Source organism: Perna viridis, chromosome 14 (assembly GCF_037379345.1).
Source record: "Perna viridis isolate PV_CMFRI_1.1 ecotype Kerala chromosome 14, ASM3737934v1, whole genome shotgun sequence".
Taxonomy (NCBI): Eukaryota; Metazoa; Mollusca; class Bivalvia; order Mytilida; family Mytilidae; genus Perna; species Perna viridis.
In genome coordinates this window covers 12114667-12136882 of record NC_142458.1, presented here as the reverse complement: position 1 = coordinate 12136882, position 22216 = coordinate 12114667, and the positions used below count along the sequence as shown (strand labels likewise).

Sequence of the window (22216 nt, the reverse complement as noted above, 5' to 3'; positions counted from 1 at the left end):
AAGCTTGTCGTAAAAGGCGACTAAATAGTGCTCAGAACCCCAGCCGGAGGCTAGGGTGCTCAGCCCACAGAGCAACTGGGTTGTGTGTCCCAGGTGGTGGAATGGGGGTACCCCTGGCATGTTACATGCTGGGGTTGTCAGGATATAATACGGAAACCCTGACCGCAAACCATAGTGCTGCACCGTGTTGGGAAAGATGCCACGTTCCTCGCACGTTATAAAGAACCCTACTGTGGTATTCTCCCGGAGTAGGAGCCATAGGGCATGGTGCAATATCGACTCGGCAAATCGAAGATCAAATGATTGTTACTTCAGTTTCAAGATTCTTTACAATTTCTTCCCGCACGCCGTGGCTTTAAAATGCAATTTCCTATGTATAATTACTAGTTTGACCAAACCTTTCACCAAATGCTTCTTTTTATTTTATGGGATGTAAAAACTTTGATATAGATAGTATATCGCTGTACAGGTGCATTGTTTGACGTTTTATTTGGTTGTGGTGTATCAAAGGTTTGTTTTAAATTATATTAAAAATTTTTGAACTACTGTGAAATTTCATCATCATGTTAGGATTACAGTTAAATTAATATATTTTTGCAATATTGCTGAGTTCTTGTAATTATTTGAATTTCATATTTCGAAATTTATAAATAACATTTGCAAGAGAATTTACAAACAAATATAAATATGTACAGCGTGCAATTATTTAAAATGTGAAGTTTTAGTACACCGAAACAATTCTAATTTTAGTCAGACATAACATTCAATTTGTTGCTTGACCTAGGTTTAAATTATATATGGTTGAACCAAGAAAACATAAATGTATCATATGAGTACATCAAGTGTCGTATTGTAGACCAATATTATCAAACTTGGAGTGCTAGTATTGATGATAGCAAAAAACTCTGTCTATATATGTCTTACAAATATTGTTTTGAATTTGAACCATATCTGCATTATGATTTTGATACTTCTTTACTATGTAAGTTACGTAGTGGTACTTTGAAGCTACAGTTAGAGGTTGGTCCTTATGAGAATATAGAAAGAGTCAATCGTATTTGTAAATTTTGTAATATAAACTCCATTGAGAACGAATACCACTTAATATTAGTTTGTCCAGCATTTAGACTTTTTAGATTTCGTTTTTTACCAAGATATTATTGCTCATGTCCAAATGGCTATAAGCTTAAAACTTTGATTACTGCCAAATCTGACAATTTGACAAGAAAATTATGTTTGTATCTAAAAATAGCTCGGAAATATAGAACTGCATTGTTACAACTAATATAGTTAGTATTGAATTCAGCTTTGTTTGTTCTCTGCCATTTGTTGTATATGTAATATATGTATTGTGCTATAGCAATCATGTTGCTTATGCAATAAATATTCATATTCAAAATTAAAAATGTGTTAAGTACGCACTGTATCTTCGGCCAATTTCCAGTTTGGCAATGGAGAATAAAACTTGTTTTTTTAAAATGTCTGTATTTGACATGCTTATTTAATTATAAATCTAACACTAAATGTACAAAACCAAAACGGTAAAATAAATATTTCGTAAATGTAATGATTCCTCCTAATAAATAATAAAGTACAGCATTGTTTCTTTTTTCAAATCAAGCATGACATCTTTCATGCATAAATGTCGGTTTTGAAAAACGTAAATACATCAGAACATACCTGGCGCTAATTTAAAAATGTTAAATAATTTCTATTATATTCTTTCTTCCACAGCAAAAAATAAACAACACAGTTAATACCGATGACCTACTACACCAATTGTCACAAAAGAGACTTGCGTTGCTTATTCCAAACACTTTTATCATGATTATATTCCTGATTTTATCAACCACGGGAAATGTTTCTGTTTTGTTGGTTTATATAGTCCAAATCAAATCCATATCTGATGATCGTTATTTTATTTCACGTTTGGCCGCCGTAGACAAGATAACTTGTGTACATGGAGTAGTTTTCTTTTTGATTCTTAATTTCAATCCATTAACCTATAGGAACGAGGTATAGTATGTGGAATCTTATGGACGATCGGTACTCTATGTTTCGTAGGCTCAAGTTTAATTCTTGTTATTATAGCAGTGCAGAGATAAATCGAAGTATTTCAACCATTTAGAGGACCATTAACTGTTCGAACAAGGCAGTGGGTGATCTTTAGAGTTGTTGCTGGTTCTATTATGTCTGCATTCCCATGTCCTTACTTGTACGGAAAAACAGATTTCAAAATAACTTATAACAACACCATTTTAACCCGTCATATATGTGGTGCTAAGAACAAACCAAATACAGATTTTTTGACTGGTTACTCTGGTTTCCTTCCTATCATGTGTGTATTAGGAATAGTTACCGTTGTCTTCTTGTACGTGGTCATATGGAAAAAGGTTTCAAAACAGGATGATTTTAGGAATAAATACAAGCCGCCCCTAAGAAGGATGAACCTAATTAGCAAGGAAGACAACTCAGAAAATACGCCAATTGAAAGAAAATACAGCAATAAGATTAACAGTACTGAAAATCAAACAGGATGGAAGAATTTTCTACTGTACAATCTGAAATCTATAGTGAATCCTCCATTAAAATAAATGCCGAAACCAAAACAAATCGGCCTTTAAGCAATTCACAATTTGGACAACGATCGATATCTAAACGAATACTAAAACGTAGATATCGAAAACATAAGATAACTCTCATGTTCCTGCTAATCACTGCAACAGTCATACTGTCGTTTATTCCAAGACTTGCATTAATGGTTGTTGAAGTGGTTGATATGGGATTTTGGGATGACCTCTCTGATGCGGAGTACCTGATCTGTTTATGTTTCTATAGATTGTATTTATTGAATAATGTCACAAATCCAATCATCTACTACGTTTTTGACACAGCTTTCACAAAGGGTTTGAAGCGAGCTCTAAAGATAAAGTAAGATGATTTGGTAAAAACAAGCGGATTTATGGTACAATGTATTTATAACTGCAATGGAATTATAATAGCAATACCGCATAGAAGTTTTCATCGTCAACAAAATAAAGCTAAATACAGCACAGATGTTTTTATTATAAAACTGTTACATATTTATAATAATTAGTTATTTTCAAAGGCATAACAATATAAGAAATATTTAATGATAAGGCAAAAACAAAATCAAGAAAAATATTGAAAATTGATGAAAACCACTACTGCAGAAATTCAAATGATATGTACACATGTCTATTTGTAACAACGTTGTTTACATTGGAGAAATATACCCTATACTCAACGAGTATATGAAAAACCATCTATCTGACATAAGAAAGAGCCATTTGCGCAATAAACTTGTAGCAGTTTATTTAAAATTTCAAAGATATGATATGATGCATTTTACATTTGTGGGAAGTGAAAAGTAGTAAAAAGAAAACGCAATGTACAGAAGAACATGACTCATTTTTAATGAATTCTGTATCGCACAACAGGAAGGGTTTTCCATGCCTGGTCTTTGTCCCTGGATCACATTCTTTTAGATTACCGCTATGACCTTGGTTCCTTTGATTTCTCTTCCACATTTATACCTTACATACACGTGCTCTTTATTGGCATTACATAAGTATTATAAGTCATTACTTGTATTGCACTTGTGTATTGTCATGCGCTGAGAGAAAGACCGAGCTTGTGTAGTTCGGTGTCGAAGGGTTGCACGAGAGAAACTAAATATTTGAATAGGGGGAGGGTGAAATTCCTAAAACAAAAAACAATATCATACTGTAATAAATATATATATGGAACGTTCAAGGTAATAATTTTATCAATAACTTTCTTCACCATAGAATCGATGATTTTCATTACCTTTTGTTGATTATCCGTTTCCAAATGATGACGTCCCTTTGTCACCATCTTCAGGTGTTTACATATCACAATTTGTTCGATTTCCTCGTATTTGTAACAATGTTTTGGATGTTTACGATAGAAATCTTTATTTGACCGAGAAATTACAACATCAAGGTTTTCGATATCACAAGTTCACTTTTTTTCCTTTTAACCAATCCAATGAACTGATTATTAAGTACAGATGTACTTGTAAACAACTAATACTTGTGGGTATCTTCCAGCCTATATTTTATGGTAATATTTTTCACAAAGCACAGAAAGCTCAATTCTCATCAAATAACATAACTGTTGAATAAGGTAATTTGTAAGGGTTATAATTATGATATTGCTGCAAATCGTTTAATATAGTATTTTTAGGTATTCACATTGATTCGCTCATAGGGTTTTTGCATAGAAACTAACAAACTATACTCAAAAGGAGTTTTCGGCATGACACGTGTTGTGCCCTTATTGTATGACTTATGATGTACCTTAGTTCTTAACCTATTCTTGTAGGTTTAAACTGGTCTAGAGCCGCCGGTATGTCAGTTAACTGCTAGTAGTCCTTTGATTGTGAATTTGTGTAGCGTATAATCACTTTCTCTATTTCTTTTTAGTCCTTTTTTAACTGATCTTAGGTGTGTTTAATTGAGTAACATTTTTTGCACAGTGGCCAAATCAAAATGTGGGAGGTTTGTAAACACGCCAAAGTACTTTAAACCAGCTGCATGTTTTTGCGGCTGTCCCAAGTAATGAATACTGGCTATTGTATCTACTGTTTTTCATTTTCAGTTTAATAATATGTGCTGAAGTATATGGGGGCAACTATTTCGCTGTGCCTTTGTATAATATTGTTTTTGGGCCAGCTGCAGCATGCCCTGTGGTGTGAGGGTTTCCACGTCATTCATTGAAGAACCATGGGTGTCTATAAACTGACATTTTTATCCTGGTGTGGTTTGAGTCTCTTTGACATATTCACCATGTCCATTGTCGTTATATTATTACGAAATGTTGTCCTTTTCCATCTTTTATTTGCAACAGAGGACAAAAGTAGCGCCTTCGAAATATTTTGCAAATTTATGTTTATATAATATTTTTTTATTCTCTCCATAAAGACAGTTAATGTTTAAATGAAATGCGAAACAAACTTTCTATTGATTTTATTATGTTAAAAACACACCATGTTTGAAACCTGGACTCCTTCTTTTGGATCTACCTTTGGTTTACCAATCTAATCGTGTATATAAAAAAAATCAAATATCAAACAAACGACGGTGAGTTATAGTAATCGTATTGTGATATTCATCTATATTCAATATACAACAAAATACCATTTTAGATAAGAGATTTTTAATGCTTTACTTCACCATATTTCAACCTTTAAAAATATACATTAGTTGAAAATAAAGCAAAGATTTTGAATGTCTCATTATGGAAGATCTCGGACGAAAGCTTACCTTTAAACAAACTAGAAGCAATTCGCTCACTTAATTCTATTTTTAGACTTAAATATAAACACATATTACCTATAACCAAACACAATATGTGTGAATATAGTTATATCGACTGTGTGCGCAGGTTTTATCTATACATGTCACAACATTACCCCAAGCAAGTAAGTTGATGCAAAATTGTTGACCAAAGTTTTTTGTTGTAATTATTGAAGCTCGTTGCAATATTAGAATGCAATAATGTCCTTTGTTTTTGATTGCTCGCCACAAATCAATTAATATATAAACTGTCCGATATCCTACACCTCTGTTGTAGCCGAATCGATACATATATGTTCGGACACAACGCAATTTTCTTTTCTTAAGTCCGATATTTTTGTACACCTTCCAATGAATACTGTGATGCAAATTTCCACAACATAACTGTGGAATTCTAGCGTGAAATTGTCTGTAATATACAATGTATACAGTTATATACATATAAATGCCTAAATTTGTTCAACATCATGAAATGATGGGCAAAATTTACATTGAATATTTCGGAGAAGTGATTATTTAAGGTTTGAATGTTTCATTTTGATGTTTCGTCGGCTTGTAAGAGCGTTGACCGTACCACGTTTTCAATGAAGCATACTAGTGTTCATGTACAAAGTGCGTGACCTATCAACGCTTTAACACGCCCACAAAACATACAAAATGAAATATTCGATTGTTGTTCTATTTTATGTCTATAATTTGTAGATGTAAAAAGAAAATAAGCTAAACACACTGATCAAGAAAAGTACACTTAATTATGGGCGTGGCCTAAGTAAATAGTCGGAACGTGTTTCATCGACTCATCACGTGTAATGCCGATAATCCAATGAGATAAGCGACATTTTAATGACATGCACAGTAAATGTCATTATTTTCAAATTAACAAAGGCGTACCTTATCATTCGTTTTTACTTTTAAATACGGTAAACCATGAATTTTTATCTAACTGTTTAGATTTTTTGAATAGTTAGCCACAAAATGGTTGTTAACTGTTTGAAAAATAATATTAAAATTCGTTCGTTGAATGAAGAAAAATAAATACATGAACATGAAAGAAAATATTTCGCAGTCAGATACATACATGTACAAATACTAAATCAAATAGAAAATTAAACTTATTCAAAATCCAATTTGCACAATGTCAAAAAAATCTTATTTGTATTCTTTTAAATATGTGATTCGCACTCATTTTTTTCTTGTTCCATTGTATACCTCTAGAACGAAAAATTTGGTAAAACCTGCATATAATCATTAAAATGGTGGACGATGATAGAAAGGTGAGAGATAAGAGAACAAATGCTGAAAAGTTAACATGGGTTTACACCCTGATTTTTTGTAGCGTGATATTTTCCAGCACATTTTTCTTCGTAGGATTCTTCTATTTTCCGATTGACACTTCAGGCCTGAAAACAAGTGTTGATCGGCTTATTTACACCATTCAGTGGTTGATGGTGTCAGCGTTGGCAATTCATGCCGGGATTCACGGAGTTGGTAGCGTCAGAGCTAGCACAAGCGCCATTGATCCGCTAGAAGGTAATGCAGAAAATTTGGTGGAGGTGCCGAATAAAATTCTTCGGAATACAATGGAACAATTTATTCTCCATGCTGTCGGACTTATAACATTGTCTACTTACCTTACAGAAACAAATATGAAATGCATACCGATTCTTGTTTTAATCTTTTTGATTGGTCGATTATGTTTTTGGTACGCTTATGGATATTCGATGCAAGCTATGAACCGAGCATTTGGTTTTGCCACAACGTATTTGCCGACAGTTGGAGTGTACTTGTACTGTTTATACCGTTTCATGGATTGAATATGAATCAAAACTTTAATCCTAAGTTCATATATGGACAGTTACCTTCTAATTATTAAGATAAAATTCAGATAAAATGTTTTATTAAAGCAAAAAACATAATGTAAACAAAACGGTATGTAACTAAGCTGTGATTAGGAAGAACCTGTACTGTGTTAACACAGTGCATTAAGTAAAGTTTTGCACGTAATAATGGTCGATAACATAGACAAGTCAAAAGAGTAAAATAGCCCGCCATCGATGACGTCATAATTAAATTGACGTTAGTACAGATGATGCACTTTTCACTTAGAACTTCTAATGAAATCGACTGCTAATTTTGTTGAATATTTTTAATTTCAAAACAACAAACCAGTAGTCGGTTTCATAACAAGTACTAAGCATAAAATGGCACAAGTATATGTTACTTCGTTGTGTACGTTCACATCATACTACATACTTTAAAATGAAGGTTTTTGGTGAAATCGACTGCAGCCACTCTAATTGTTTTCAATTAGCCTACAGTGCTTAAATTAGCTATGAAAACTAGGACATCGTTTTGGAAGTTTCATTTTCGATATTTTTGAAATTGCTAAATTGCTAAACTGTCATAAAAATTTCTACGACGAACAAAATGGAAAAAAAATCAAATTTTAAATGCAACATACTAAATAAAGGTTTAACTTATTGAACGTATTCAGCTATATCATCGTTCTATCGTTCAGCAACTCGGCGGTGTTTCTAGAAAAGCAGAGGACGCTTACCTTACCGGTTTTTGGTGGAGTTCGAGTTGCTCATTTACTTTTGTTGCTTTGTATGTATGATTTTAGTTACTTTGTGTTCTTTGTTGTGTATGTCTGTTTTCCATGTCTGGTCTTTGTCCCTGGATTACATTCTTTTGATTACCGCTATAACCTTGGTTCCATTGGTTACTCTATCTACAGATTTGTTTACATCCTTTCCTAAAAACTCTGTCAAAAAAGTAATAGATTATTGGATTTACGACGTTGTTCAACAGATATAACCTATACAAGCATAGACAAAACAAATACATCTTATCTGAAAGGTCATCCCAAAACCCGGAAACGATTGCTTCGAGAATCATTAACACAAGTCTCGGTAAAAACGACAGTACAAATATTGCAGTGATAAGTGAAAACATTATGGAAATTTTGTGTTTTCTGAAAATACGCTTGGCTGTTGGTTTAAATATCTCGGTTCTATTTGTTTTTGAATACATTTTCACGGCATAATTTGAATTTTCGGTGAGTGAATGTCTTCTACTCCCTCCATTGTCGGTAATATCATCCATCGATTCAGATTGGCTGTTCGAATAATCGTTACTTTTTTCTGTTTGGGTACACGTTGTTTCTATCGAATACTTTCGGTCATTCAAATTACTTTCAGACGAATTGTTTTTTTTAAGCCTTTTTGTAGTCATATGCTTTCTTCTGAACGATTCCTGTCTAAAAACTTGCTTTAATATAGCACAATACAAAACACAAACGGTCGATATTCCAATAATACATAAAAGCAAAAGAAATGTTGAGTATCCAAACAAAAATCCTTTGTTTGCATTGGACACTGCTCCGCATGTGTAAGCGGTAACATTTTGCCCGTTATTAACAAACGTAAATTCTGACTCACCATACAAATAAAGGCTCGGTGCAGCAGAAACAACAGAAAAAAGCAAAATACCAGTGATAAAGAGTCGTTTCGTTCGAATGCTCATTTGCCCTCTAAACGGTCGACAGACTTTTATGTATCTCTGTATTGCAATAGCAACAAGCATCAGCCCAGAGCAAAGAATACATAGTGCAATTGCAGTCCATATCAACCTACAAGCCAAATCATTTCGGAAGTACAAGGGGTTAAAGTTCAATATAAGCCCAAATGAAACTCCAATGACACAAGCCAACATGTCCATTGCTGCTAAATATGGGATAAAATAGCGATCGTCAGAAATTGTCTTGATTTTAACAGCGTAAACATATAAAACAGTTATATTGCCGATGATAGATATGATCACGAACACAATCAGTATGACTGTACTAGGAAGGTAAAGAGCCACTTTTTCCTCTGTAAGTTTAGCAAGTAGGTGGTCACTATCATTTATACTTTCCATGTTTTTTGCTAAAAATGGAAAAAACTTACGTTATTACCAATTCACACAAATGCATGTCTGAATAGTCAAATACAAACAATCAACTCCTATTGCAAAGCTGTACACGTGTTTCAAAGAGAAACCTCTCATCAACATTATAAGAACTAAATACATATGTAGATATAAATCAGTGGTCCTTGTCACAAAAAATCGTAAGAGTAAAATTAGTCGTAAGTTATGACGTCATAGTAAATAAAATTATTGTGACGTCATAACTTACGACCAATTTTACAGTTAAACAAAAAGTACTGAAAACAAAAAACAAAACAAAAATATATCATGTATGATTAAGCCAAATCTAACAATAAGAGGTTCTGCCATGCACAATGCTAAGATTAAATACTAAATGTTTTTTTTTTACTTTATAATATTAATCAAAAACGCAAGAAATAAAATTTGGTAACGTTGACGACAAAATAAATGATATAGATATCATCAATACATTTTCAAAATGTTATAACTGTTAATGAACGACTTAAGGTTCATGTATTTTTGTTCAGACTAAAATAACATATAATTTAAAGCTTAATTCTTTTTATTCTAGCATAAAGTGATAAAAAGAGATCTGGAATAAGAAAATGCAACAGAGTTCACATGAGTCTTAATTGGGTCGACATAAACGGACATCTTTGTCAGAGTTATTGACATTGAAAGGAGAAAATGGTGCCTATGTAAATTTCTTAGATACTGTCTTGAAGACCATCTAGATGAAAGAATCTTTAAAAAACACAGGCCACCAAAAGTCGATATAGGGTTCAATTATATGGAACGAATCATATTATAAATGTTCCGAATCATATTTAAAACGCTTCATAATGTTTTTTTTATGAGCAGTCTTTCAAATGTCTTTTTTTAGTCAACGTTGAAAGACAACTTTTCATCAGGGTTATAAAAAAAGTCCATTTGCAATGTTATTAATGATTAAATAATTAGGGGATAAATATCGAACATATACATTTGTAGCTATAGATTACATTTAATCGGCATCTTTATTGTATTTCAAGTATTCTTTTTCTACCTCAGGCTATGGTCGTTATAATAAAAAAATCGGTTTAACCATGGCTTAACAAAGAAAACAATCATCGTATATAATGGACGCTTTTACTATAAGCTAATATGTGACATACAGTGCATACGCCAGCAGTCGACATTTGTACTTTGATGCACTCAATTTCGTCATAAGTAAGTTGAACCTTCTTCAACTGGAAATACTCATAAGAAAAACAATACGTTGCACGATACAATGTATGACGTTTCTATAAGACATTTTCCCTTGTAGAGAAATAAGAAAAAAAAACTTATGGAATTATGGAAAATTAACCAATAATGCATACATCATATTAGAATATCCCAGTACGATATACTAGGTAACACATTCATTGAGTTTTAACAACTACAATATCACATATTAAAGTAGTTTGGTGCATCGTAAACCATCACAAATAAAATGGAAATCGTTTTATCAGGAAATGATCTCTAGAATCTTCACTCATGTACATGTACATTTCAAACGTTAAACAGTGTGGAATACATATGAGTTTGGATAAGAAGGACATCCTTAAGTAAATAATAAACAAAGTTCATCCTTTATTTTAACTTGTTTCAGTAAGCAGGATCTGTATTAAAAACAAACCTAAAGAAGAAAAATTAAGGTATACAATAAACTTCACAGTTTAAATCATAAAACAGATCAAATTATTGATTAATATTTAAAAAGTCAACAAACAGATGTGTGTGTGTGTGTGTTAAATAATGTGTGAAAACAAAATTGCCGAACTGATGACAAAAACCAAAAGAAATAGACAAAATGAGGAAAGATTATATAATAACGTAATAAATATCAATAGCTAGTCAGAAACCGGAGAGTTATATACAATGATATGGTCCTGATGTATACTGGAATTCCCGATGGAATTGGGGCAACGATGTTTATCTTTTCACTAGAAATGGGCATATGCAGTTTCATGTCTATTTATGTCATACACTTGGCCTATTTGACATACATCATATTGAAATAACAATCTTCTTTCTTGATTTTTAAGTTGATACAATTTTTTAGTTAAAATAAACCTGAAATTATGCAGGGACCAAAATGGATATAAATATTTTGTTTATTTGGTAGCAACACTAAATTACTGCAGAATTTTAATTTGTTTGTTCCTTTTTTGTTTTGTTGTGTTTTTTGTTGGGTTTTTTTTTGTTGTTTTTTGTTTTTTGTTTTTTTTTTGTTTTTGGTTTTGCAGCAGTAATGGTTTAGTTTTAGTTTTCGTATACTATAAGGATTTTTTTTCTACTAATCTCTCGTTTCCAATTGATTGTTTCTTTGATACAAGTATGTTTTTTTCTGCATTAATTCTCTTTGATAGTGAAAAAAAAACGTGTAACTGAAATATAACTAAGAAACATTTTTGGTTTACTTTTTAATTGTTTCTTACAGTGATTACGAAAGATACATTCGGTGGTAGACTTAGACTCTCCCTGCCCAATTGACCGTAACTCAATAAACCGTTTCACATAGTTCATTCTTTTAATTTCTGCTAGAATATTGGTTCTCTTGTTTACTATTTCAAGGTAAAGATGAAAACTTTTCGTATACAACTTTATAAATAGCCTATACAGTACATGAGAAAATTATTATAACATCATTATAGATATATACAAATGTAGTTAGACCTCAGATGTCACTTAAAATCCATCTTCTAATATTTTTTTAAAAGACTAAATTCCATTTATCCTGGGCAATAGTGGTTGATTTAAAAAAAAAAGGAAAAATACACTGGAAATCACTTGAGAGGAACCAATAAAAGGTCAACCAGCAACCTTAACCCCCCCCCCCCCAACAAAAAACCCTTTCTGAAGTTTTGGATCTACAGATTACGGTTATCTGATCAAATTGATAACTATATATGGTCATACCTCACATCAGAATATCCCAGTACGGTGTATAGTTAACACATCCACAGAGTTTTAATGACTTTTAACTAATTTATATCTCATAATTAAGTAGTTTGGTGCGTCCCAACACATCACAAGTAAAATAGAAATCGTTTTATCAGGAAATGATCACTAGAAACATCACTCATATACATGTGCAATTTAAACACTAAACAGTGTGGATTACTTATGATTTACTACTTTTTTCTAATTGATATAAGAAGGATATCCTTAAATAAATAAAGTTGAAGAGTTTCTTTAATAACAAAGTTCATCCTTTGTTTTAACTTGATTCACTACGACAGTATTTGCAGTAAAAACAAACCTCAAGAAAGATATGATATTACACTTACGAAATGGTGTGTCGACAAATCCTTTGTCTATGATGTATGATGAATGCTTCCATATTTTAAGAAGACACTTTCTTTAAACACGTATGTTAGATTATGGCCAAACTGATAACTCATTTTAAACAAGTTAGTTATACTGAGATTTATCATTGTTAACTAGAAGACGTTTTCATTTAAAATGCAGAAGGTGTCATCTGCAATAACATTTTCACGAACGTGTAATAAGCACATTCTAGCGAGGGGATGGGGATATTAAGGTCGGGCAATTTAGCCTCCTGTGGAGGATCGCAAAGGTTATCACAATCAACTTATAAAACAATTTATACAGGTTATTATTTATATTTTATATAATATAGTAATAAATTTCAATAGGTAGGCGGAAACCGGAAAGTTTTATACAATGGTCCTGACGTATACGGGAATTCCCGATAGAATTGGGGCAACGATATTTATCTTTTCTCTAGAAATGACCATATACAGTTTCATATCTATTTATGGCATACTCTTTGCCTATTTGATATACATTATATTGAAATAAATACCTTCCTTCTTTATTTTTAAGTTGAAACAATATTTAGTTTAAATAAACGTGAAAATATACAGGGACCAAAACAGATATAAATATTTTAGCGGTGCACCTGGTCCATGCTCCCAATTTGTATTTGAGTCCGAGTTGCTCATTTACTTTTGTTATTTTGTATATAGAATTTTATTTATTACATGTTCGTTGTTGTATTTGTCTGTTTTTCATGTCTGGTCTTTGCCCCTGAAATTACATTCTTTTGATTATCGCTAGAATCTTGATTCCCTTGATTATTCTTCGTTCATTTGGGAGCAATACTAAATTACTACAGAATGTGTTTTTCTTTGTTCTTCTTCTTGATGAATTTTTTCTATTTTTCTTTCTTTGAATCAGGGATTTTTTTAACATTAATTCTCTTTGATAAAAAAAGCAAAAGGCATGTGTAACTGAAATCTAAGTGAGAAACAAAGTTGGTTTTTTGATCGGGTCTCGATTCCACAGAGTACTCAAAACAAGCGCTGCACTAAAACATTGTAGGACACCATCGAGGTGTTCTTTGTTCGTGATCAAATCAGAAATTGTAGTTAGGTGTATATATACTCGTATTGCCAAATATTCTATCATTATGTTATGAATGATTGAATAGTATAGTCAAAGAGTAATCAGGGGAACCAAGGTTCTAGCAGTAATGTATGAGGAATCTCTGCCAAGAACTATATATTTCTATCTAAGTGTACCATCTTTTTTTTTGGAAAAACTACTATGTATAATGTTTTTAAGTCGGGATTTTAACTGAATATGGGGAATAGAAGTATACAGTGTTGAGAAATCATAGGTTTTAATGCTATTGTATTTTGATAATGTTATTGAACTGATTGTTTACAAAAGATCTTTCGCATTTTTCAGGATCCACATTGAATTAATACCACTACGGGAGTAACAAGTGTTATGGTAGGACTGCAGACCCTCTTTGACAACTTTGAGTATAGACGTTAAACGTTTTGAAAGAGGTTTGGCGGTACATTTTGTAGATCCAGCTATGTAACATTGTTTGTATGGATTCTTGTGGAGTTTAGGAATCCAGTTCATAGTTCAGTAAATCACAATCAGTTAGAAAGACCGAAAGAGTGTAGCACAGATTTATGGTTTTCCACATTCTCTTTGGAGAGTGTGGTAAGAGTATAGGCCTTATTATTGCTATTATTTTCAACGTCAACGTATGATAATAAACATTAAATGTAAAACGTTTTGCAGACAAAGACAATTATATCTTGGGGCATTGTCTGCTGGTTGGAGGAAGAACTGTGCATTCACTAGAAGTTACCGAATGTCTTTATAACTAGCAAAACACGGTATTGCGTATTCAATTGAAATCTTGTAAAAATTAATGACAAAATATTGACTGTTAATAAATAAATAATGTTTTGATTTGTAAAATTTATCATCCGCCAGTTCGACACGTATACAAAACGATATTTGTTCTCTTTGCTTAAAACCGACTTTTATTATCATCCAAATAGGTCCATTAATTTCCAGAAGTACATAGGCCAAATAACATCCACCATCCACATTGCTAAATTTGAGGCCTATATTGTTTACATTCAAATATTAAATTGCCATTTAGCAATAACAGATGAACACAGCATTGTCCTATCACCATTATTAAAGAAGTGTTTCGCTAGGTCTTTTTTTTTCAAGCAGTGGTTACAAACCTTGCTGCTGCCATCTCAATATCAATCCTTATTATTCAAAAATAATTTTGAAATAGGGACAAGTTATTCCCCTTTACTTTGAACATAAATGGAAGTTAACTTACACCTGAAAAAAGTGGGAAAATTTAATTTCTCATCTCATATAAATCACCTAGTTGGATTTTAACAGTTAAAATACACTTTACAATCATATATCAATGGCTAGTTAAGGACTTTGCATCATGTGAAATTAAGTTTAGTTAGCCTTTTTTTAAAATAAATATCGCTTTGATGTAAAACAAAAAAATAATGAAATATCATAAATATGTTAGTCAAGATCTTAAAATTTCTGATCGTCTCAGTATGTATTAACAGTAAGCTAATGATTTATGAAAGTTGAAACTGTCTGTCAATTTAATGAAAATGTTAGCATCATATTGTGATTGTTGTGTATAGATGCACATTAAGCTAGATTGATGCAATATCTTTTATCCCTATTTTCACCAATTTTTCATTATCATGCATTACATTTTGTTAAAGTGATATGTATTTAGACAATATATTATATGTTACTAAAATGTTTCGTAAGCAAAGAATATTCTTTAGTGGAGTAAAGCAAGTGTTCATTATGTAAATTATTTCAATACATTAAATAACTTAATGAGCAATGACACGAATAGTTACACGACTGCACTGCATGTAAAAGCATGTGTCACATTTGGTACACAGGTACATATTTAGGCCGTTCATCCATGGTAGTTATATCTTGTGTTTAAGTGCCATATTTATTTATGTCATAGTATAGGTAAGTTATCTCCAAAAATATCATGTGAACGACTATCTACTGATATAAAAACGAGAGAAATTTGGTCCATAAGACATATTTGTTTGACTACTGTAAACTATGGTTGTACAGAAGATTTTGCTTTTAGTCATTTTGACCTGTCATCAAATGTTTATTTTTTCTGTAACATTTTTCGTAATTGCTCTGAATCATTCTTCAATCTGGAGCACTTTTAGAGATGGGGAATGTGGATTAGAAATCGATTGTTTTCATATCTTAAGGAAATTTGAAGGCATGTGTATATCTGGGATAGCTGGTAGAAGTACTAAAAATTAGAAAGAGCTAGTGGAACTTTTCAGAACTTTGGAAGGTCTTTTGGAAGAAGTACTCACAATTTTGGAGGATCTAGTGGTGGGAGTACTCAAAACCTTGGAGGATCTAGTGATGGAAGTACTCAAAACTTTGGAGGAGCTATTGGTGGAAGTTCTAAAAATATAAGAGGATCAATCGGTGGAAGTGCTCCATTATTTAATTAGCCCCGTGCAGGTCCGGTTGTCAAAGGAATAGTCCTGCAGCAGCGCTAAGCTTGTCGTAAAAGCCGGGGACTAGGAGCTCTGCCCACAGAGCAACTGGGATGTGTGCCCCAGGTGGTGGAATGGGGTACCTCTGGCGTGTTACATGCTGGGGTTGTCAGGCTATAATACGGAAAAACTGACCGCAAGCCATAGTGGTGCACCGTGTTGGGAAAGATGCCACGTTCCTCGCATGTTAAAGAACCCTGCTGTTGTATTCGATAGGAGTAGGAACCTTCGCGATCAGCCACAGGAGGCTAAATTGCCCGACCTTACCCATCCCTCCCGTTTTTCTAGTGGCAATAAAAATTTTCGACCCTATTATCCTTGTGTCCCATCCCATTTTTCATTTCATCATCATTTCATGTTCATTTTATCATCCATTTCATATTCATCGTCTGAATATAGCTGAAATATTGCTGCTCGGACGTTAAACCCCAACAATCAATCAATCAATCAACCAAACTTTATTTACTATAGCAGAACTGCAAATTTTGCCGGATCAACAGAGTCCTCTTAGATAAGGAGACGAAACAAAGTGTAAGACTAAATTAGGAAAAGATAGTATGAATCTTCTGAGACTTAAGAGAGCAAAAATGCACATAACAAGTTATAAATATGTTTCATTAAATAACCATTAGGTAAGAACCACAAGTTGATAATTTTTTATTGGGTGTTTTATGTTTTCGCGATATCTATTTTTTCTTTGACTGAGTTCAGAAATCATGAAAGACCAAATTTGTATCGTTTGAGGACAGAAATTTTACAAGATTGTATAGTTAAAAGTCAGAAATAATGGAAGACGCAATTTGATACCTTGAGGACAGAAATTAAAAAAAAACCGTATAGTTAGGAGAAAAGAAATAATGACAGACCACATTTGTATACTTTGAGGACAGAAATTAATTGTGAAAAAAAACATTTTTTCTTATATGTGAATTTTGTATTCTGAATTAGTGAAAGACTTAGTTTGATCAGATCAAACATTGTCGACTATGTTTATTTCATAAACATCTCGCATTATTTATCAACTATAAAATATAAGCTCATATTGTATGTACTGAATTCTGTTAATGTATTAAATTTCGCGGTGGGCAGATGAGCACGAAAATTAGTACCCGCAAAATAGATTTTAACACTATAAAAAGCTAATTATATTTTGAAACCGCGAAAGATGATGCCCGTTAATATGCTCACTTGACAGAATCCGCGAAAATTAGTAACCGCCAAAATTCATACGCTTACAGTAATCGATTTAACTATCCCTGATAATACCGAGAAAGACATTACTAGTATGATATAATTTTCTTTTAACAACAGCTGCGATTTTCCCCATTTGCCTTTGTATTTTCCACCACATGTCAATGAGTCTATATTAAAGGACTCTTGTTTAATGCGCTCAAGTAATGCGCAAAATCACTAGAACGAATTAAGTAGTTCTACGAAATTTAAAATGTAAATCTCTGAAATTATTGTATTTTTTTGTTTTTTGTTTGTTTGTTTTTGTTTGTTTTTTGTTTTTGTTTTAGAAGACTGGAAGGCTAGAATAAGGGTTCAGCTATATATAATCATAGGACTTGTTAGTGTGGCAATAGCTACTGCTGATAGTCAGCCACGCAATTGACGTTAACATTAAGCTAAAATTTTTGGTGACCTTTGTTTGTTTTCTTACATCAGGATTTGCCTTAGGAACAGGTGAATTTGTAAGAACAAGTAACGATCAGACAGATAAAATACTTGTCATGTGTATTCGCATCAAAAACATTTTGACAAGCAAATTATAATCATGGAATACCAGGGTAATACTCATTTCATTCTTCTGTTATATATTTAAACTAAAATCAAAACCATCATTATATACTATCAAGTATCATTGTTCTAGAGGTTCCAATTTTCGTTATTTTCGTGGGTTCGGTTAACCATGAAAGTTAGTTCCCAAATTTAGTTGTCAAATTCACGATTTCAAGAATCTACGAGCTGATGATTTTCCCTAAACCACGAAAATAGGTACATGTAACCACGAAACAAAGTAATATCAAAGTAATGGATTTGTTTCGTTACTTTGTTAGCAAAAATATTTGCTAGATTTCTTTATCTTAAAAGGGTATTGTACCTCGGGAAAATCATAAAATGGTATTAAATGACCAGATGTTTAACGAAGTCAGGAATACTATCTTATTATCATATTTAACGTAAATCACCATTCTTTTAAATTGAACCTGGTCCATGCTCCCCATTTTTTAGTGGAGTCCGAGTTGCTCATTTACTTCTGTTACTTTGTATGTATGATTTTAGTTACTTTATGTTCTTTGTTGTATATGTCTGTTTTCCATGTCTGGTCTTTGTCCCTGGCTCACATTCTTTTAATTACCGCTATAACCTTGGTTCCCTTGATTACTCTTTAAAATATCATGCTCTTAATATATAACAATTTTAATTATCAAATCTACTTTATTTGTGTAGAATGTCTGGCTATTTCATCGATGCAATCGTACACAAGTTTCATGGTTGAAGATGTAGAAAAATATTCAAAAGATCTGTACGACGTTGATATGATTCAGATGAGAAATTGGCTATCATTTAACAAGAAATGGGGCCATATTATCTCTTTTAGCCTGTATACTTGTTAGCATGCAGGTCGGATTGTGATTGTATATTCTGTTCGGTGATGGTAAATGGATAAAGAAAAGAAGCAATCAGATTAATCAAAATGCATAGCAATATTTGTGAAGTAACAATAATTTTATTTTACAACTGCAAATATTTTTTTCTCTTTATTGCTTGTTGGAAACCACAACGGTCAACTGGCAGGTACTTCCCACTTTCAGGATCCTTCATTATTTTTTAACAGTTACTTTTCCAGCACTATCAGTTTAAAAATTTTAAAAAATGAAGAAAGAGGGAATTAACTACAATATTCAGATTGCAAAAACATGCACAATCAGAAATCAAAACATGAAAATATAAAGATGTAATTGAAAATCTAATCGAAAATAAAAGTAATTCGGGCGTTCACTTTCCCCATTCCTTCCGTATTCGATTGCTAGCTGCGTATAAAAAAAAATAAAGAAGTTTTTTTTCAATATTTGTTGTAAGTTAAGAGGATACATTTATTGTGATCTTAAACAAGTTCACATTTAATTTCAAATTCATGTATGGTTTATACGCACTACATATATTTTCAAATGAACGGCTGCTTTGTCTGCTATTAGGTTTGTTCACTGTAAAGTTATTCAAATTAAATAAAGTACATGTAAAAGCATTTACACATGGACCAACATGTAAATGAAATATTTGTTTCTCGGGTATTTTTTACGGTTCACACAAATTTATCCTGCTTTTTCAGGTGATACCATCGAAATCCATATGTTTCATTCTTTTCTTGTTAATGATCTTTAATTCTGTATTTTGTTGTTTCAAATATTTGCGAGGTTGGCACTATATATTGCCTGTTGCTTTTCAATGCAGTTGACTTCAAGGCCGGCATAGGTACAGTGAGTCAGATAATTTTATTAAAATGGGGAGAGTCAGTATGAATACTGTGTCAAAACTTGCCGTACTGACTGCTTGTCTTACGATTGTTGACTGATGTGCATGATTCAACTTAAAGATGAAGTATGAAAAGCTACATCCTTTTCCTCTCTTCAACTCAGCTAATGTACTTTTTCAATTGATGAATGGCGAAGTTTTGGCACAATTATCCATTTGTAATTGCTTGGAAACCGTGAATCTTTTTCATTCTCCTACAGACATGTTTAAAACCGTTTCTGAAGTCTGTATCAAAAATATAGTAAATGATTGGACTGATTACATTATTCAGTAGATACAATCTATAAAAACATATAAAGATCAAAAATTCCTTATCAGAAAGGGTTTCCCAAAGTCCCTCATTAACCCCTTCAGCAATCATCAACGCAAGCCTTGGAATATACGATATTGTGGTTGTTGTAGTGATAATCATGAACATGAGGGAAATCTTATGTTTACGAAAACTATGTTTCAATTCTCGTTTCGATTTTGTTCCGTCCTCCAATCTTGTGGAACCCTCTGCTTCGTTTTCGGTTGCTTTGCTACAATCACAAACAGCTTCACTGGTAGATGTATTCACTGCGCTGTTTGAATATAAGAACGTTGTTATATTCTTTTTGTCGTTTCCTTCTTGTGAATTACTTTTTGAGTTCCCTTTCGTGTTGTTACTTTGTTGCATCTGTGAAGGCGTAATTGTTTTCTTAAAGGTTTCTTGCTTTGAAATCGTTTTAAATATTGCTGCATAGAGGCCAATAAGGGTTGATATTCCGGATACACCCAGAATTAAAAGGAAACCCGAGTATCCGGTTGCCAAAACCTTATTTGCTTTCCTTGTCTTGTCACATTTATAACCGGTTACAATTGTTTGGTTATAAGTAAGCTTTATTTCTGTTTCCCCGTAAAGGTAAAGGCATGGAGATGCAGCTATAATAGAGCCAGCAACAACTGCTAAAATCATCAATCGCATTGTTCGAATAGTTAATGGTTCTCTAAATGGCCGACAAACTTTTAGGAACCTCTGAACTGCTATCGAAACAAGCATTAAGGCTGAGCTTACGGAACACATAGTACCACTAGTCCATAACATCTTGCATACTACGTCATTCCGATAAGTGAATGGATGCAAGTTAAGAATTAAATACATCGTTGCTCCATTTACGCAAGAAGCCATGTCGAGGAAGGCCAAACGTGGAATGAAATATCGATTGTCAGATATCGATTTGATTTGTGAGGCGTAAACATATAAAACAGATGTATTTCCTGCGGTTGATAGAAGTAGAAAAAAAATCACAATACATGTGTTTGGAATAAGCAGTTTCAGTCTCTCTTCAGATAGTTTATCAAGAAGTATGTCATTATAGCTTGTGTTATTCATGCTGTGTTCTATAATGAAACAAATATACGATGTGATATGTGGGCCTATAGATGACTCATTCATTTTTTTCTTAAACGAGAGAGATATATTTGATGTCCCTAACCTCGAAAAGTAAAATGTTTCCCATTTTATAGTTATATATACAATGTAGTTTTTGAAAACTTATTTTTTCCAAAAGTTTACTTGATTTAACCGAAGTATCGAACTTCTACGTTATCCAAAGTAGGATTACTAAACAAGAAGTAATGAAAACTAAATTGTTTCATCATATTAACTAATTTTTGCTGTTATTTATTTTCGCGATTTACATTCTGTTTAACATCTTGACCACAATACAAGTGTGGCAGGACGGCCTACCTGCGTTGTAGTATGTAGTGAGATTTAAATAGCCGGTTAATTGACTTGGCTAAAGGATTAATTCTTTAGCCGAAGCGGTTTGTCGCTGGCTTGTCACCGAGCGGTCTAGAGTTCGATCCTCGGTGGTGGAGTATATTTTTGTGAGTCAAATCAAGCTCTCTCCCGTTACACAAGGCTATATTGACGGTGAAAAAATCTAGCGCTTCGTTTTCTTGCTAGCGAAATTAGCGAAAATAAATCTCTCGCTAAAATTAGTTGACTAACAGTATTTTATCGTGTAAACATGTTTGAATAACGTTCCCTTGTCTACGCTATAATCTAATTGATGATACACTAGGAAATGTTTAGTGGTAAATAAAGAACAAAATCTCCAGGCCATACAACAGCAAAATCAGTCACAGATACTTACATGTTTATGTAAATATTATGTAAATCATATCCTTGATTCACAGACTGAAATAAAACATAAATTCGTTATGCTTTTGTGCAGAAATATATCTGCCTTTTTAACGTTTTTTTTCTTGGTACTTAACAACGCCTCCATACCTAAATTTATGTTAAAAGGAGCAGTTCACCGGAAGCAGTTTTAGAATTCTCAATAGGTTTCGAGTATGTTCTTGAAAAGGTTCATATCAATGATAGAAATGCAATTAAAATAGAACTGAATGATACGAAGTAAAGCAGCAAGTATATACAGTTAAACCTGTCTAAACCTGACCACTTTTGGACATTCAAATTGTTTTGGTTTATACAGGTGTTCGGTTTAACAAGGTTCGAAATTTATTTTAACTGAAATAAAGAGA

The 22216-nt window shown here is 32.6% G+C and overlaps 3 protein-coding genes across 6 annotated transcripts; 1 reads left to right on the top strand and 2 right to left on the bottom strand.

Annotated features, from left to right (window-relative positions):
- The first annotated feature begins 5025 nt into the window (after positions 1–5025).
- Positions 5026–7823, top strand: LOC148598219 (transmembrane protein 79-like). Of its 2 annotated transcripts, none has more exons than XM_088561943.1 (2): positions 5026–5126; positions 6558–7823. In XM_088561943.1, the coding sequence occupies exon 2, from the start codon at positions 6596–6598 to the stop codon at positions 7154–7156; it is 561 nt and encodes a 186-aa protein (XP_088418069.1). In that variant the 5' UTR covers positions 5026–5126; positions 6558–6595; the 3' UTR covers positions 7157–7823. The 2 variants fall into 2 exon arrangements, with proteins under 2 accessions (XP_088418069.1, XP_088418068.1); XM_088561942.1 differs by lacking the exon at positions 5026–5126 and adding an exon at positions 5350–5467.
- LOC148598218 (uncharacterized) lies at positions 7223–12823 on the bottom strand. 3 transcript variants are annotated; one of them, XM_088561936.1, is made up of 2 exons: positions 12587–12823; positions 7223–9268 (listed from the first exon to the last, which is right to left on the bottom strand). In XM_088561936.1, exon 2 carries the CDS (start codon positions 9258–9260, stop codon positions 8070–8072), a length of 1191 nt encoding a protein of 396 aa, XP_088418062.1. In that variant the 5' UTR covers positions 9261–9268; positions 12587–12823; the 3' UTR covers positions 7223–8069. The 3 variants fall into 3 exon arrangements, 2 of the variants coding, with proteins under 2 accessions (XP_088418062.1, XP_088418061.1); XM_088561935.1 differs by lacking the exon at positions 12587–12823 and adding an exon at positions 12216–12398; XR_015918671.1 differs by lacking the exons at positions 7223–9268; positions 12587–12823 and adding exons at positions 10384–10932; positions 12216–12441.
- A 5939-nt stretch (positions 12824–18762) lies between these two features.
- On the bottom strand, positions 18763–21332 carry LOC148598217 (uncharacterized). Its single transcript, XM_088561934.1, has one exon. It carries the CDS (start codon positions 21117–21119, stop codon positions 19851–19853), a length of 1269 nt encoding a protein of 422 aa, XP_088418060.1. The 5' UTR covers positions 21120–21332; the 3' UTR covers positions 18763–19850.
- Positions 21333–22216: the final 884 nt, after the last annotated feature.